Source organism: Cygnus olor, chromosome 3 (genome assembly GCF_009769625.2).
Source record: "Cygnus olor isolate bCygOlo1 chromosome 3, bCygOlo1.pri.v2, whole genome shotgun sequence".
NCBI lineage: Eukaryota > Metazoa > Chordata > Aves > Anseriformes > Anatidae > Cygnus > Cygnus olor.
The window spans coordinates 69061820-69078667 of NC_049171.1; the positions used below are offsets into that span (position 1 = coordinate 69061820).

A 16848-nucleotide genomic window follows, 5' to 3' on the forward strand; every position below is an offset into this window, starting at 1 on the left:
GTGGTGGCGTCACCGTGGGTGACAGTGGTGGTAGGGGGATGGTTGGACCAGATGATCTTGGAGGTCTTTTCCAGCCTTAGCGATTCTGTGATCCTGTAACCTCACCCCTCCGTGCCTCACAAACACGCCTTCCCAGAGCAGGGCGAGCTGTGGCGGCGCTGCTCGGCGCCGGCTTCTCCTCCTCCGCCCCGCCAGAGGGCGGCCCTGCGGCGGCGGGCAGGGCCGTGCCGTGCCGTGCCGGGCCGCGAGGGAGCGGGCGGCGGCCATGGCCGTGCTGCTGGAGACCACGGTGGGCGACCTGGTCATCGACCTCTACACGGAGGAGCGGCCCCGCGGTACGAGCGCGGCCGGGGGCGGCTTTGCGCCGGCGAACGGGCCCGGGCGGCGCCGGCTCCGTGGGCACGGCCCGGCACGGCCGCCTCAGGCCTCCGCGGGCGGCTCGCCGGTGTGCGCCTCCGGGGCCGCGGGAGGGAGGTCTTCCTGGTAGCGGCATGTTCGTTACCCGCGGGGGGCATAAAAACGGGGCCGTCCCGGGGTGTTGGAAATGGGGCAGCCGGGGTCTGCCTTCCCCGGGGGGGTGGGGGAAAGGTTGTCTGCCGAGAGCACCTCTGACAGCTGGTAGGTCCTAACAAGTCTGCCCCAAAAACAGCTTCGTACGCGCTGAATCCGTTACATCTGTACTTACTATATCCACGATCCTCTTCGGTAAACGTCAGTATGGTTTCTTACAGCTTGTCTGAATTTTCTGAAGCTCTGCAAAATCAAGTACTACAACTATTGTCTTATTTACAATGTACAGGTGAGTATTCTCAGTTCTCTCTATATATTTTATCTTGGCTTAAGTTCACAAATACAACAACAACATCTTATGTGTTCTGCTTTGTGACAGAGGGACTTTATTATACAAACTGGTGACCCCATGGGAACCGGCCGTGGAGGCGAGTCTGTATTTTGGTAAGTAAAACACGTTTGTGCTGCTTCACCAACAAAGAAGTCATACGGGAGCAAAGGGTCCCGCTTAGGTTGTCTTCAGCTCTTTCGAGGCATAATCACTGATGGGAAGAAAAAATGTTGGTGCATAGGCTTCTTCAGCTGTTGTAGCCAAATACTTTTTTAATTCTTACACTGTCCTCAACCATTGAGATGTTTGTTCTGGACAGTATTCTATCTCTGACCTTAGAAATAAAGCTATAATAAGTTGTATGTAAATTTCTGCTTATTTAAAAGTAAGCAAACAACTAGGTTTGGTTTTGTGGGATGAGTATCATAACTAACTGCTTCATAGAAGGCACAATCGTTAGCAGTTTGTTACTACTTTTATTTTTATAACAAAATATATTTAATTGAGCAAGAGGGGAACACAGAGGCTATGCTTGATTTCCTGCGTGCAAGAAAGCAATAGTGTTGCCCTAAAAATTGACTTGTTGAAAATGTTAGCAGTCATAAACATAGAAGTTGAAGAAGTTCAAACAGTAAGGTGGAACTTAGCAAAGTGCGTATGTTCTGTACGTTTCCTTTAAAATTAATGTTAAAAATAGAATTAAAACTGCATAGCAGAACTAAAAACCCGGGGTGCTGAGGAACATGGTATACAGAGATAAATAGCTCAGTTTGAACAGAACCAGTGTTGCTAGACCAATGTTGATGTTTGTAAGTCTGGTCTGTCAGAGCCTTTAAAATAGAAAACCTTGATGTGGAACTGTTGTGATCCTGGAAGCAGTTTAATTGTGCTAAGCAAATGCAAATCTTATGTGCTTGCCAGACCTGACCTGTCTCTGCACATGAGTAGATCAAGTTCATTTTCACATTCTTTTCTATTATAGGGATTGTTTTGGTCTTCTTCTGAGGCCCGGTAGTATGGCAGATACGGAAGGAGAGTGGGATAAGAGATTGGCAGATACTGTTCTGCTGCTAGCATGGGGAATGGCAATATGTCATTTCCACCTGTTTATTACTGCTGAAATCCACAGAACTGGGCTTCCTGTTCTTGCTACCTATGAAACTGATGCAGGCAAACTTTGACTTGAGTCTTCTCTTCATAAAGACCTACAACAGTTTATCAAAATAAGTTCAAACACAACATTGTTCCTTATATGTGGGCAAAACTGTGTATTGACCATGCCCCTGTCAATTATGGAGTAAGGTAAAAATCAGGGATAGACTTCAAAAATTAAAAATGTTTTGATGATTTGCCGTATTCTGTATATCTTAAATTACTGCGTACAGTCCTGTATATATGATGAACTTAGTTTACACGCAGATAGAGTGGCTTTCTGTTTGTCTTGAAAGAGAAACTGAAAGCATAAATTGCTACACTTTTAAAGTGTTGGCTTAATATTTCTGATGGAACCTTCTTATCAAAATACGTACTCCCTTCAGGCCCTAGAAAAATACTGTATGCTGCACTAAAAAACACAAACAAGCCCTCACAAAAAAAACCCTCTGTGAAATGCTTCAGAGAAAAATCTGTTATCTGTAATATAAAGTGAACTGTATAACTGTACTGGTACATAAAAATGTGCACATTGCGCCAATGTCAAAAAAAAAAAGTTTCATTTACTGTTTTACGGTATTTTTTAATCTCACTTTTTAATATCTGTTTGCTTTATAACATATTTTCCATGTATTTTCAGTCAACTGTATGGTGATCAAGCCAGATTTTTTGAAGCAGAAAAAGTGCCGAGAATTAAGCACAAGAAAAAAGGAACCGTGTCAATGGTGAACAATGGCAGTGATCAGCATGGATCACAGGTCAGTATGCAGAGTTGGGAAGTCTTGGTGCACGTCTCAGTAAGAAAAATCAAAATTCCTTGAATTTGCAAAAAGGGCATAACAGCAATGATGTCATCTCAAGAGCATCATCTTGTAATACGGTCAAAAGGCATGTACAAAAAGGGCCATAGATAAGTGCTTTTCTTAGTGTTTCAGCTGCCAATAGGCATTTGATTACGGAGAAGAAAGAGGTTGAGATGCTCTGATTCAAATCCTGTCCTAGCTCAAATTTATAAATTTTGTTAGAATTCCGTCCCCTTTATTTTTTTTCTTTGTTTATTCGTTTTTGTCGATACTTTTATGTAATTTTGCGTATCTTACAGAGTAAGATTAAGCAAGAACAAATCCTGTAGTTAAATGGACTTGTAAAGTGGAGAACTTGGTTTTTAGAATAATCTTAAAACTTTCCAATTATAACTTCATCTTAGTTTGGAAACTGAAATCACAGCTTTCTCTGTATGATTACATTAAAGTGTGCATTAAGACAATGTAAATGTATAGTTTTATCTTAGTGCAAGTTTTATTTCTTCCCACACCAAAAAAATTATTATAAAACAGTTTCTGAAATTGATGTTGTTCCCTGTTCAAGTGCACAAAGCTTTTTCTATAGGTATATTTAAAGCTCTAATCTCATAGAACGATACTATTTCTGAATAATTATTTTAGATGCATTGTCACTTTTATATATTAAAATGCCTTACATGAAATATCCATACATTTGAATTAATATTTTTATCATGAAGAAAGAGCAACTTAGAAAAAAAAACAACTATGGTTTTATTACAGCTAGAACTTGTTGTAATATATGGAGTTAATTTTCCTGCTTTCTAAGTATAAAATTGTTGGTAGGGTTTTTTCTAGGAAGAAGCAATGGCATTTGTATTTACATTTAAGAATGAACTCATGAAGAGGCTTTTTTTTTTTTTTTTCCACCTGGATTCCAGTGAGAGTTTTATCTCTCCTAAGGTAAAACTGAAGCCCTCATTTTTTTCCATTTACTGTTACTGATTTTGTATCTTTTTTTTGTAGTTTCTTATTACAACAGGGGAAAACCTGGATTACCTCGATGGTGTGCATACAGTATTTGGAGAAGTGACTGAAGGCATGGATGTATTGAAGACAATTAATGAAACCTTTGTGGATAAGGATTTTATCCCATATCAAGATATCAGGTGTGACTGCATTTAACTTCCTGTTTTGGAGGATTATACTATAATTTAACACATCTATCTTTTTGGAAACTAAATCGATATGGCAATGTTAGGTGACTTGTACATGGTATCTAAAATACTCTTTTATTGCAGTATTATTGGTAAAATGCTGTATGATTCTGCCTTTACAGGAATTTGAACTTCTTCTCAAAGTAACTTAGTATTTATTATGGAAGTCTGTTGTGAGTTGATACGAGTTGTAAGCCATAAATCTGAGCATGTGTGTAGGCATGTGTTTTCAGAAGGACTCCATATCTTCATGGAGTCTTTAAGAGCTGTGTGAACTTGCAGGAACAGGGATGGAATTGTTGTCCTGCCTGAACTGTAAGACAATTTGAACAAATAATTGATGTAGTTGCTCTAAGGAGTTTTGTTCCATTTGTATGATTCTTTTAATTGTGATTTCTAGATTTATGTAGTACAAGGAATTAGATGGCAGCAAAAAAGTGCAACGTTACTTGATATTAGACTTTACTAGGCTATGTATTAGTCTTGAAAGAGAAAATGAGAAAATAAGCAGCTACTACAATAAGAAAAATTATAAGAAAATGTGCACCTACCTTGCCTTTATAAAAGCATTGATTCTAGTATTTACAGGTATACAGGATGTTTGGCTTTTTATGGTATAACTGAGAGTCAGCAGGGCTGCTTTCCTATTACTGGGGTAAAGAGAGTTTTATTTGCTTGTGGCTGATTCTGGTCTTGATGTTGTTTTCTATTAGGATTAATCATACAGTAATTTTAGATGATCCCTTTGATGATCCACCTGGCTTGTCTATTCCTGATCGCTCACCAGAACCTACTAAGGAACAGCTAGATGTGAGTATTTGTGATAGCTTCTTGGGGAAAGTTGGAAGAAAGAATTTAGTAAATAGATCCCTGTTAGTCGCAGAGTTAGCAGAGACTGGTCAAAATAAGGACCTGTTCGTAATACTTCGTGAAAGTATTGGGGGGTGGCCAAGTGGAAGGCAGAAGGCATCCAAGTAAGATTTGGAAAACGAGAGAATTTTTTGGCCATGGATTGCTATTAACTAGTTTTTCCCTTCAATTTTTTTCAGAGTGGCAGAATAGGAGCAGATGAAGAAATTGATGACTTGAAAGGACGGTCTGCAGATGAAATAGAAGAAGTTCAGGCAGAAAAAGAAGCGAAAACTCGTGCCATTCTTCTGGAGATGGTGAACATCTTTTTGTATTTACCTTTACCTGAAGAGATGAAAAATTTAGTGTACTAACATCTCTGACAGCACACCGTGTGCTTAAGATCTTTTCTGGAATCTGTTTCTTACTTGTGTTACTTTGCTTCTTCCTGTTACCACACTAATGTACATTTACCTTTTTATTAGCATATTAAGTAAAAGGTGGAGATAAATTGTTTGTGTATCTATCACTAGTCTTTTATTCAGGTTTCGTAAAGAAGTGCTGCAATTCAACAGGAGGCGTTGTGTGTATTTGTGTTTTCCTCTGGAACTTAGGTTGCTGGTTCTAATGAGGGAATTTTGATCAGAGATTGCAAACATCAAAGTTGTGCGTACTGTAAGCTAGTGTTCTCTCTTAGTAAGCATGAATGCTGCCTCCCTTCCATCTATCTGAACAAAGTTGTGTAATTGTTACTTCTCGTCCTTATCAAGTAGGGTGAACTGAAATTTAGGATAGTTGTTGCCAGACTTCAAGAGAGTTTGAGTTTATCTTAGGTGCAGATAGAGACTGAAGAATGGGTCCAGTCTATTCTACTTTTGGAACAGAGTGGCTCTAAAAGTACACTTTTACCTTTTATTCTAAAAAAGAAAGAACAGTTAGGCTTTACATCAATTAGAACTGAGTATTGTTAAGTTATGAACAGGGAAAGCAAGGTGGGAAAGTATTTGTGACTTTCCTGAAATCCCTGTGGTGGAATTGCAAATACATTAATTGTTTCCAGGTTCTTTAGAAAATACTCTTATTGTGACATTGAGTGAGAAAAATATTGTGTTTGTTTTTAATTTTGTGATAGGAATGTGTCTGAAATCATCCACACGATGTGTTGCCAGTGTGCTTGTGGCAGTAAAATACAGAGAACTTCAGGCAGAAGTGATGAAGGTCTGTTTCTGTATCGCACAGGTGGGAGACTTACCAGATGCAGAAGTCAAGCCACCAGAAAATGTGCTGTTTGTTTGTAAACTGAATCCCGTGACCACGGATGAAGACCTAGAGATAATATTTTCACGATTTGGTCCGATTAAAAGGTAATTATTATAATGTGAAGAAGAGAACCTTCTTTGTTGAAACTGAACTTTATACCCATCAGTCTATTTAGGTTTGGTTGTTAAGTAGTATTCTGGTGTCTCTGGAGATCAAAAGACAGTGAAGTGAAACCTACTTTCCTACAGCTCTCTATTGTATACCCTCAAATCATCTTTTTTCTGGCTAAGAGTACAAGCCAGCATAGTTTGTAGAGGAATTTGCCTTACCTTGTTTCTCTTTTCTTAGCTTTTTGCTGTTCTTTTGTTTTTACCTCAAGATGAGAGGAACAGAACTGCATACAGTATTAAAGAAGTTACAGAGTTAGAGTGGCACAGTGGTATTCTCCACTTTTGCTCTCAACACCTTTTCTAATTATTCCTAGAGCTGTAAATGCTTTATAACCTGTACTTTTATCAAATCGGTCATTTCACAAAAAAAATCTTACAGATTTTAGAATCTTACTCTTAAGTGCTAATTGCCAGCTCAGAGCCTTTTTCACAATGCACAATTAGGATCCCCCCACCCACGCTCATCCTATTGCATTTATTTACGCTGAGTATCATTTGCTATTTTGTTATTGAGTTGAACTCCTAGGAACTTTGCAATTTTTTTTCAGTCTTTATTTTTATCACCTTTAACAATTTAGTATCCTTAGCAAACTCCATGGGTGACCTCCTTGCTTCTTCAATGAGAACTGACTATTTACTTTACCCTGCCTTGCACATTTTTATCGATACAAAGATCTTATGCCATTACTGCTTAATTTCACTAAAATCCTTTGGTGTAGGAGTTTCTTAGAATTTCCAGAAGGATTTCAAAAGTGGCTACGCTATCTTGCATAGGCATGTTGACCCTTTCAAAGAACTTTAGTTAGGTTTATTCAGATGGTCTTGGGTAGGTCCTATTTATTCAGATGCCCACTAAGTCAGTTCTGTGCCAAGTTTCTACAAGTTTGTGCAGTAGTGGCAGCAGGCATACAGATCTGCTGTCTAGCAGACCCTTCACTAGACTCCATAGGGGGTGTGTGTGTGTGACTGATACTGTGTTCGCCATCCTTACAACTGGAGCAGATCTACTGGATGTTGTAGAGATCTTTTACACCTTTTCTTTTCCTCTATCAGTTTGTTTAATGAACTCTTTTGCAGACCTTCCACTTTCAGATAGATCTTACAAATAATTCAACAAGAGAAGTGTTCTTGCATAAGACAGTCCTACCTTCCTCTTAATTAGTGGCTCCTGCAAAGAATTCACACAGCTTGTCTGAATACTCAGTTTCTCTCCCCCTTTTTTTTTGTCTTGATCATCTTTGGAATTGTGTATCAAATCCTAATATGTCAACTGCTCAGTGTGCTTAAAGGAGGTTCAAGTCTCACACGAATACCATGTTTACTGCACTTGTTGCCTGTTTGACTTCCTTCAACATATTGTAGTCAGAATCCTGATTCTGTATATGAGTTTGGTAATACTGTAATTATTCCCATTTTACTTCTACTGATCCAATACTTCAGGCTTTGTATTTTTCCCCAGTGAACTGCCTGATAAAATTGGCTGCTAGCAATGTGCCTGCTAAGAAGAGAAATTTGCCTGTTTAAACTTTCCTTAAATTATTGTAAAAGCAGAACGGGAGGTTTATTGTCTCTTACTGGTGAAAGGCAAAAACTCAGTCACAAGCAGTACTGTTGGAAAATAATTTTGTTTCATTAATCCAGTAGTTCTACAGTTCTGTCCCTAGTTCTACAATACAATCCCTAGTTCTACAGTTCATCCCTAGCTTACAATTCAAGTTAAGGACTTGTGAACTAAGTGTAATAATTACTTACTTCGGTAATATCACATGCACTTCTCCTGTGCAGCGACACCCATGTCAGTAAGGGTCTCAGAATCAAGTGTCAAAATACCTTTGAGGTCTGTTTTTCCGTTTCTTTTATTTTTTTTTAAACTGTTACTCTCCCTTTTAAGCAATACTTACTTGTCCTATGGGTCTTGCTCTGAGAGCACTGACATGTTAATTTCATGTCAATTTTTCAGCTGTGAAGTGATTCGAGACTGGAAGACTGGTGAATCTCTTTGTTACGCTTTCATTGAATTTGAGAAGGTATGTTTTTGAGTTGTGTTGGATGTAGATTCTGCTTACCAAAGTGTATTTTCAGTATACTACCACTAAAGGAGAACAGTGAAATCTTCAAGTGTGGGGTAGCTAACATTTTCTATTACTGACTTAGCTGCAGAAGTTTTAGGTCCTAAATCAGTAAAAAATCTTTATTCAGCCAAACGATACGAATATGTCCTTAGCTGGTCTTGAAACCAGTGGGTTTAGAGCAGGACCATGTTTTTCTGAGTACATTAGGACTTTCAAACAGTTAGGAAGAGTAAAAGAAGGGAATGCCAGCAGAAAATGGAGGAGTGCTGTATAAAGAGAGGAGGGAGTATGAAAGAAGGTGGATAGGTGTCTACACTACTGTGCTACAGTAATTACTGGGGTTGTAAATGGTGTTACCTTTATCAACATGCTGCTCTTAACAGTGTGATTGCTCGTAAAAGTTCTCTTGATGGTGCATAGCTTCTTGCTAGAGACTTTCTGATAGCCTTGCTAATCTGTGACGAAAACTGGAAAACACTGGAAAAGCAAGAACGCGTTCCTTTAGCCGATTGTGTACTTAAAATGGAACTTCTGTGAGTTGCTGTTGTCCCTGGCAAATTTTTAAAGAGGTGAAATGAACCGAAAAAAATGTAATTTAAAATGTTTACATTGGGACAAAGCATAACTATTGCTTTTGAAATAACACAATGCACAAACTGTTGTGGTTTACGCAATTCTAAAAAAGAATACCATGTGTGGCGTGTTCATTGGGAAATGTACGCCACTGAGCAGTTGAGTTTGTGTTTGAGCTCTTCGGTGAATGCTCCTTTGATATAATCATGACTCAAAAATTTCTGGAAACATTAATATCAGGAAGAAGACTGTGAGAAAGCCTATTTCAAAATGGACAACGTGCTGATAGATGACAGACGGATACATGTGGATTTTAGCCAATCTGTTGCAAAGATTAAGTGGAAAGGAAAAGGTAAGTACGCGTGATTTTTGACCCTCACAATTGAATAAGCCATGACTTCTAAAGTATAAGTATTTATGTAAAGAGAAGCAATTGTTAAGAGCTTAAATCATCTCATCTTCCAGGAGGTAGATTTTCCTGGCAATACAGTACGATAGAGCAACAAGGTTTCTAGCTCTTCTCACTACTGCTACATGTACTGGCTAGATCAGAAACAAAAAAAATGCATTACCGTGGATTGCCTTTTAACAGATACATTTTTGCAGGTAAATCATATGTTCCTATGTCAAGCTTCAAAAGTGGTGCCTTTGAAGATGCTTATCAGCAGCATTAATATGGCAGTACCTTGTTGCTTTCTAGTTCCATTATTCACTGTATGACAGTTGGGTGTATGCAAGAAAAAGTGAACATTCAGGCCAGGGCTTTCCTCTCTTCATCTCCTCTATAGCAAGCAGACTGTATAGCTTGTATGTTTAAAAAACAAAACAGTTTCAGATGTTTGAGGGTATTTGGGGCTATTTCTGACCCAGCCAGTTAATCTTGCAGTTTCAAGCATGACCGGGCGATGGCAGCATGTTGCCATAGCATAGCGTATCGGTCTGTGAGCTGCTGTTGCCAACTGAATGGGTGGAAAATGAGATTGGTGATGCCCCTCTTAAGACATGATGATTTTTTGATAGCTTAAGAATTCAGATGGAGAGCTGTAGCTGTCTCAGAGGTTTCCCTTTGTGCATCCCAGAGCAAAAGGTCATTTAATAGTGAGAATAGTCCTAGGCTTTTACAGTAACAGTAGTGTATCGTAAGACCTGTAATCAAAGAGGGACTAAACCAATTACTAAATCCTGCTTTGTGATCCTGTTCGTGCTTTGTCTCTACTGGACGTGATTGAGGAGAAAGTCATAATTTGTTTAATGAGATCTGCAAGCAAGAGAAGCACAGAATCATGACTTGCCCTACCCTTTTCTACTCTGTTATCCAGATGTTAATGTTGTTCTTGGAACTGTATGAATCCCTGTAGGGTTAGGAAGATCCCTTGATTGCTTTTTTAGTTGCAGTGAGTTGAATATATTTTTCTGTGGACAGGTGGGCAGTATACCAAGGATGATTTCAAAGAATATGAAAAGGAACGTGACAGGCCTTCAAAATTTGCTCTGAAAGAGAAGGTAAAACCAAAGCAGGAGTATCCTTTTGCGGTCAAATGTATTTTTTGCACCAAGTAGAGTTTATGAAAACAGTCTGGAAAAGACTTCTTGTTCTTAAAGCTTGCCAAATATATATTTTTGCTGCAGCTTCACATAACCATCTGGTGTTTGAGATGGAATTAAACATTTTGCCTTTTTCATTTAATGACGAAGGTGAATGTAATCAAATCAGAATACGCTGTGTGCAGGTAAATAATGTTCCCAGTGTAAAGCCGTGGAGTGACATAAGGCATAAAAGAGTTTTAAGTAGTTTCACTTGGGACCTGCTGCATCTGGAATGAGAAAATAGTAGTAAGTAAATCATGTTCTGCAATCCTACCTTGCTTGTGGTGAGCATGAGAGAACAGAAAGCTGTAACTTTTTCAGAGATCTGTAGGTAGGAGGAAAAAAAAGAGAGGGAACTGGGACCTGGCTCTACTGTTTGAATAGGGCAGAATTCAGTCATTTTAACACAGCTGATTATTTCAATACCTGTGTGCCTTCATAAACCACTGTCTGATAAACTGGGTTTTGTTTGCTTCATGAACTTCTGTGTTCTGATATTTATTGATATTAAGTAATAAATGTGCCCTTAACGAACTTCTCTGTTCTGATATTTATTGATATTAAGTAATAAATGTGCCCTTAACCAATACTATCAGTGCCAAGTACGACCTTGTGCTAGAGGAGGAAGAAGAAGAGTCTCAAACAAGTCAGTCGCACCTGGCTAAAAAACAAAAGAAGAAAAAGCATCACCACTCTGAAGATGAAGAGGATGACAAGTGGACCAAAAAACACAAGGTGCTTACCTCTTCTTGCATGAATGATTTAACTTGATACCAGTTTATTTTCCTAGTAAGGGTAAGCCAGGAAAAAGAAGTCTGATTTTGAACTGAAGACCTGGTGTGCAAAGTCCCATAAAATACAGCAGTTGTAAATGTACAGAAGGCTGATGTCAGTGCCTGATTGTGAAAGAGGTTTCCCAAATCTTTCTGGACTTTCGAAGCTTGGCACGTCTGAATGGCTTTTTGCCAGAATGTCCTGAAGAGGCAGTGTAGCCTCTCATAAAGTAGGAGATCTTCAGCACTTTGAACCTGTTGTTCACGTGTTCCCAGTCATAAACCAGAAGTTAATGATATTTCATGAATGCAATCTATTTTTTATTTTCTTGCCAGAAGTGCGTGTTGGCTTTCTCCCATGTGGAATCAGAAACACTGTCTCTTTGAATTGCCTGTTTATTTTTTTCTTAATTGTTTTGGAAATATTTGTGCGACATCTCTATGCGGGTTTACTTGCATCTGCACAGCGCTGTAGGACTCAGGCTGTGGAGGAGATTGCCGGAAGACAGCAGTTCTGTCATTCGTTCATTCCACTGCAGCCTGTTCAGTCAGCACTTTCACGTTTCTGTGAACCTGAGGTAGTCAAGATGTTGATGTTTCATGGAAACTGAATGCCTGTAATATCAAGTGCAGAGGTAACTGCTGTTGAAATTTGAGCATTAAGGAGAAATGAGCTAAGTAGGAAAAAAACAACATTCAATATTTACTGAGTAGAATAGAATAGAATAGTTCAGTTGGAATGGACCTTCAAAGATCATCTAGTCCAACTGAGTATGTATTCAGTCCAATTTAGAAAATCAGTAAAGCGACTTGAGCACGGCCCTTTCCAGATGAAATCTGCAGGCCGCTTAGCTGATAAATCCTGCTTAGAATATACAAACTGCCTTTTGTTGTTGTTGTTTTCTTCAATTTATAATTTGGTCATAATCTGGGCAGCTCATAAAAGAACCAGGGAGGGAGGCATGTTCCTGAGGCAGAGACTGTTCAGTGTGGATACTGAGGCCAGCACAAAGCGTAACAGGACGGAAACTTTTCTGTTGAATGGTAGCATTTTTAGTACGGGCAAGCGAGGTGTTTTCCCTTAACCCCATTTTGGAAATAGGTGAAGCCTTTGAGGTAAAAACTTTAAAACAAAACAGCAGTTAACTTTCCACAATCAATTGCCAAAGACCACAGTGACTGTGTTTCATAGATAAGCTTCCATCCTGAGCCCTTAGTAAGTCAGAGATTTTAATTGAGAGAGAGCAGAGTCTTATAATAGGAAGTTCTGGCAACCGAAACTGCAGTTGGTGCTACCAGCTTCAGCTATGACTGAAGGGAAGGGGGTTTTATTTTCTGAATAGTTTCCATGATGTTGAGTTGTTTTTCTGTTCTCTTGCTTTTTCTTTTTCCTTTTTTTTTTTTTTAGTGTAGTTTGACTCATCCCTTTTCTTAGTCTGACATCAGTTTCCTGAATCTTCAGTCTCTGTGTTGAAGTTTTAAGAATATATTTTTGAACCTTGTGCTGTTGACTTGATTCCAGAGGGCTGAGGAGGTAGGGTGCTGTGGCTTGCTTTCAGTAGGTAACAGGATGTGGGTCTGGAGCAAGAGGCTGCACCACTGTGTGGGTTTGTGGATAGGATTTGGCACAGCATTTTGATTGCTTCTGCTTGAGATCTGTTTTATGACTTATTATGACTGTGTTCCCTTCCCAGTTTTCTCTGTGTCTTTCCTGGTTGCTTGGATTGTTTATTATTTAAAATAACTGGTTCTGTGGAGGAGCATAGCCTAACCAGTGGGTTTTTGTTAGACATAGGGTGGGTCTTCCAGACTTTCAGATTTCTGCAGTTCACGATTGTAGCAAAAATATATTGATCTTCCTATTTTTAATCTTCTGCTCTTACTACTTATTGGACATTGATTAGGTTTGATCAAAATCTCCCTGCTGAAATGGCTGTCTCTATTTGTTTGCTCCTTTTAACCTGTAATTAGTGTGCCTAATGTCTGTAGAGATGGCGTATCTTTATTCTGCTTTTGTGATCCTGGTATTTCAAGCTGATTTATGTTCAAGTGCTGCTTGGCAAGTTACTACTTTTGGCAAAGTCAGCAGTGAACTTCCAGAGCAGTTTCCTCCCCGTTTTTAATAATTCTTTCCTCGTGTGTTCACCAGCACAGTGCTGGATTAAGAAATGGGGTGATCGTCACTCATTTGTTGACTGGTAAGAGGCAGCAGTGATCCTGGATTGAGAAATCTGGGCTTCAGCAGTAAGAAAGAGTCTGTTTTTAAATAGTAATGTTCTTCTGCTTCCAATGGGAAAACAGCATTTTTCTGACTTGGACAGAGCATAAAAGATTCGATTTCAAATACCATTAGTATTTTTAGTAACTTAGCATTTTAAAAATGTGACCCTTCCCTGTGCCAAAGACTTCAAAAAGGTAGAATCTTGCATAAGGGGAAATATAACTAAAATTTTTTGAGAACAAAGATGCAGTTTATCTTGTTAATTACTATAAATGACTTAAATGACTGTATTGTTTGTCTAGACTGTGATCATATTAGCTACTATGACAACCTTTTTATGGCACTCACAGCTTCAGACATGCCCCGTATACCTTTACATTAAATGCTTCTGCAAAGATCATTGTGCTTATCTGGCTCCATTCCCCTGTGGCTTTTTTTAATCCTTTCAGCAAGTCACTCTTTTCTGTGACGTTCAGTGCAGGCAATTTGTCATTACTTTCAAGTCTTCACTAGCCTTTTCCCTGCCCTGACTTGCAAATGAGGATTTCTGCCTCTGGCTGGCCAATAGCCCATCTCTGGTGTTGGCTTTGTAGATGTTCTGCTGAGCGTTGTTCTGGGTTTCTCCTGTTCCTCCTCGTGCTCTCTGTCAGCAGCAAACCCCCTGAAGGCAGCAGCGCACCAAGCCCACCATCTGTTTTACTGGGCAATGTTTTTGTATCGTTGTTCCTTTCTACTCCACTACTGGAGTGTCCACACTCTGGCGTGTACCCAGTTCCTGCCACAGGGAGACCTGGAACCTGGCTTCTTCTCCAAACATGGAGACCAAGGCTTTCAGGTTCACTAGTAATATATTTGGTAAGAGTTGCTCTTTAAAATAGGGAAATCTGCCCCTCATTCTGAAGATGAATGGACAAAGCTCTTATAAACAGCTTATAAATATTAAAAGCAACACTCTTTTTTGGTTGATTCAGATTTTAAAATCTGTACTGAAATAGAGTTCAACAGTAAAGATGTGGAATAATGTTGGCCATCAGTGAGATTACTGTACTCAGCAACAGCAGAAATTTTTGGTTACGTAGATAAAGATCAAATCTGCGATTATTTATGTACATGTCGCTTTCTGTAACTGGTGTCTTTCAGTGTTATCTATGTAATTCTAAAGGCAGTGTTTGCTCTTGGGAGTTTGCTCTGGGAATCATCCTGGTCACTGCCTTTCTGGATAAAAGCTCTGCTTAGAGTAGGGTTTTCACTATTTTGAAAAATAAATAAAATTTGTGTGATCATAAATGTGGTTTGGGTTTTAGCCACACACTGGTGAGCGTTACTGCCGTGAGCATTTAGAAAAGTTTAGAGTTTAGAAAAATGAAAATTGTATCTGAAACTAAGAAAGAAATACTATATGCAGACCTTTTCCATAGTTCATGAAGATCTGTGTTTACTAGTGTTATTAAAGCCCCACTAAAAATGGCGTCAACCTACTAGAGCATACGTTGATACTAAACTTGTGATCGTGTTTTCAAATCAAGTGTCCACCACTTTCTCAATAGCAAGTTGTATTTATATATTCCTGCAGGATTCTGAGGCCCCCTCTTGTATTTTGCGTCTCCCTGTATATCTTCGTCGAATAGTGAGAACAAAATAGTTCCTAGCAGTGCTTAAAAACGCCAGCAGTTCACATGTTAAAATTCAGTGCTGTTTATTAAGAAAACCTTTTTGAGTGGACTGAGTGACTTTACAGTGGAAATGGCATCTTTCTAAAGGATCTTGGTTTTTTTGAAACTGCTCTGGCCTGACTGGGTGTTGGTGTCACCACCTAGTTGTTCTAGCGTGTACTGTGTCATCACCTACTAGTGTCACATTTCACAGTGTGAGTAATTCAGCCACCTTTCCTTCATTCACTAATACGCTGTCTCAGTGGTTTCGTACCATCCACCACCCACTGCAGCAAGCAAAGCAGGCATCCTGCTGACAGCCACGCTCCTTTGGTACATAACATTTATCTCCAGAGCAAATCCCTCCTGTGCTCTGAACCTGCTAGGCAGGGTCCTCTGTGACGCTATGCAGAAAGCCAGGGAAATCCAATATTTCCTCATTTCTGCCTACCTGGATTTGCAGCAGTTTTTCAGAGAGTATTTGGTGTCTGTGCTCAGACACCACTGCCACATGCAATACATACTTGGTCTTTCCTTTTTTAGGCCATTTAAAATTAAATAGACTCGTACCCCGTAGAGTTTCCTCTGTGTGTGTGTGTGTGTGTAGTTTGGGTCTTCGAAGCAGTGGTGTTCATTGTTCTGAAGCACATAACTTAGGCCATTCAGGATTATTTCAGGCAGGTCTTAGAAAGTGGTTTGCATCTTCACGGCACTGGAATGCCTGCGGGGCTTGAACCAAAACTGATGATCCAAACACTTCAATTGCTTATGTAAGAAGTCAAATCCAAAACTGCCTCAGAAGCTGCTGTGATGCCTATGAACAGATTGAGAATATCCGTCTGAGTTGGATCCTTAGTATCACCAGCTTTTGCTCGAGACCCGTAGGAAATACAAGCAGTAACTGTCTGGTGGGCAGGCTTTTTTCCCTACTGACAAAAGCTGTGGATGTGTCTTGATACAGTTACAGTTTTATTTATGGTGTGTTACCCTTTGCAAATAATCACAGATGTGAATGTTTTGGGTAGTGCCAGCCTTAGACAGCTGAGGAACCGTGCTTGACTCTGCCTAGTTCTCCTCATGCCTTTGCAGTTTTCCTCTTTTGTCTGTAACTGTATATGCATCCGATTCCTTTAACAGGATTCTGATCGGAAACATGAAGGAGAGCGCTACAGAGAGAAGACAAAGAGTGAGAAGAAAGACAGGCATCGGAGCCGCAGCCGATCTCAGGAAAGAGGCTCCAGTTACAGCAAGCATAAAGACAAACACAGAGAAGATGTCCGAGTAAGAGACTGGGATAAAAAGGCAGACAGAAGCAGAAGTCCAAAGAAATCAAAAGACAAAGAGAGGTCCAAGTACAGATGATGGAGGAGAAAAAGAGAAGGGAACTAAAACTGTTTTCTTCCTGCATTTCCAGCATTGCTGCCATATGACTGTGCAGGTACTGGTTGAAAGCAGCTATGTTCTGTCGGTGGTTTGGCCTTATGATTCTGTGAATTCCCGGTGTATGACTTGGAGTAAGGCTGGATTCCCAAAAGCTTGTTTCAATAAAGTATTTCACATTAGTGGAATGATTTGAGTCTCCGATAAGGAATGTTGTCTAAAGCTTTTTGGAAATGTAAGCGTGTGCTGTCAAGTGAATTGCCCACTGCGAAGAGATTTGCAGCACTTGCCTCCTTTCTGCAAGGAGGTTGTATTGCTC

The 16848-nt window shown here is 39.6% G+C and overlaps 1 protein-coding gene across 1 annotated transcript; it reads left to right on the forward strand.

The window, feature by feature from the left end:
* Nucleotides 1-139: 139 nt before the first annotated feature.
* On the forward strand, nt 140-16717 carry PPIL4 (peptidylprolyl isomerase like 4). Its single transcript, XM_040552512.1, has 13 exons — nt 140-335; nt 732-799; nt 890-954; nt 2634-2751; nt 3802-3944; nt 4706-4802; nt 5042-5158; nt 6081-6205; nt 8232-8298; nt 9157-9268; nt 10340-10436; nt 11100-11238; nt 16287-16717. The coding sequence occupies exons 1-13, from the start codon at nt 266-268 to the stop codon at nt 16509-16511; spliced, it is 1443 nt and encodes a 480-aa protein (XP_040408446.1). The 5' UTR covers nt 140-265; the 3' UTR covers nt 16512-16717.
* The last annotated feature ends 131 nt before the right edge of the window (nt 16718-16848 follow it).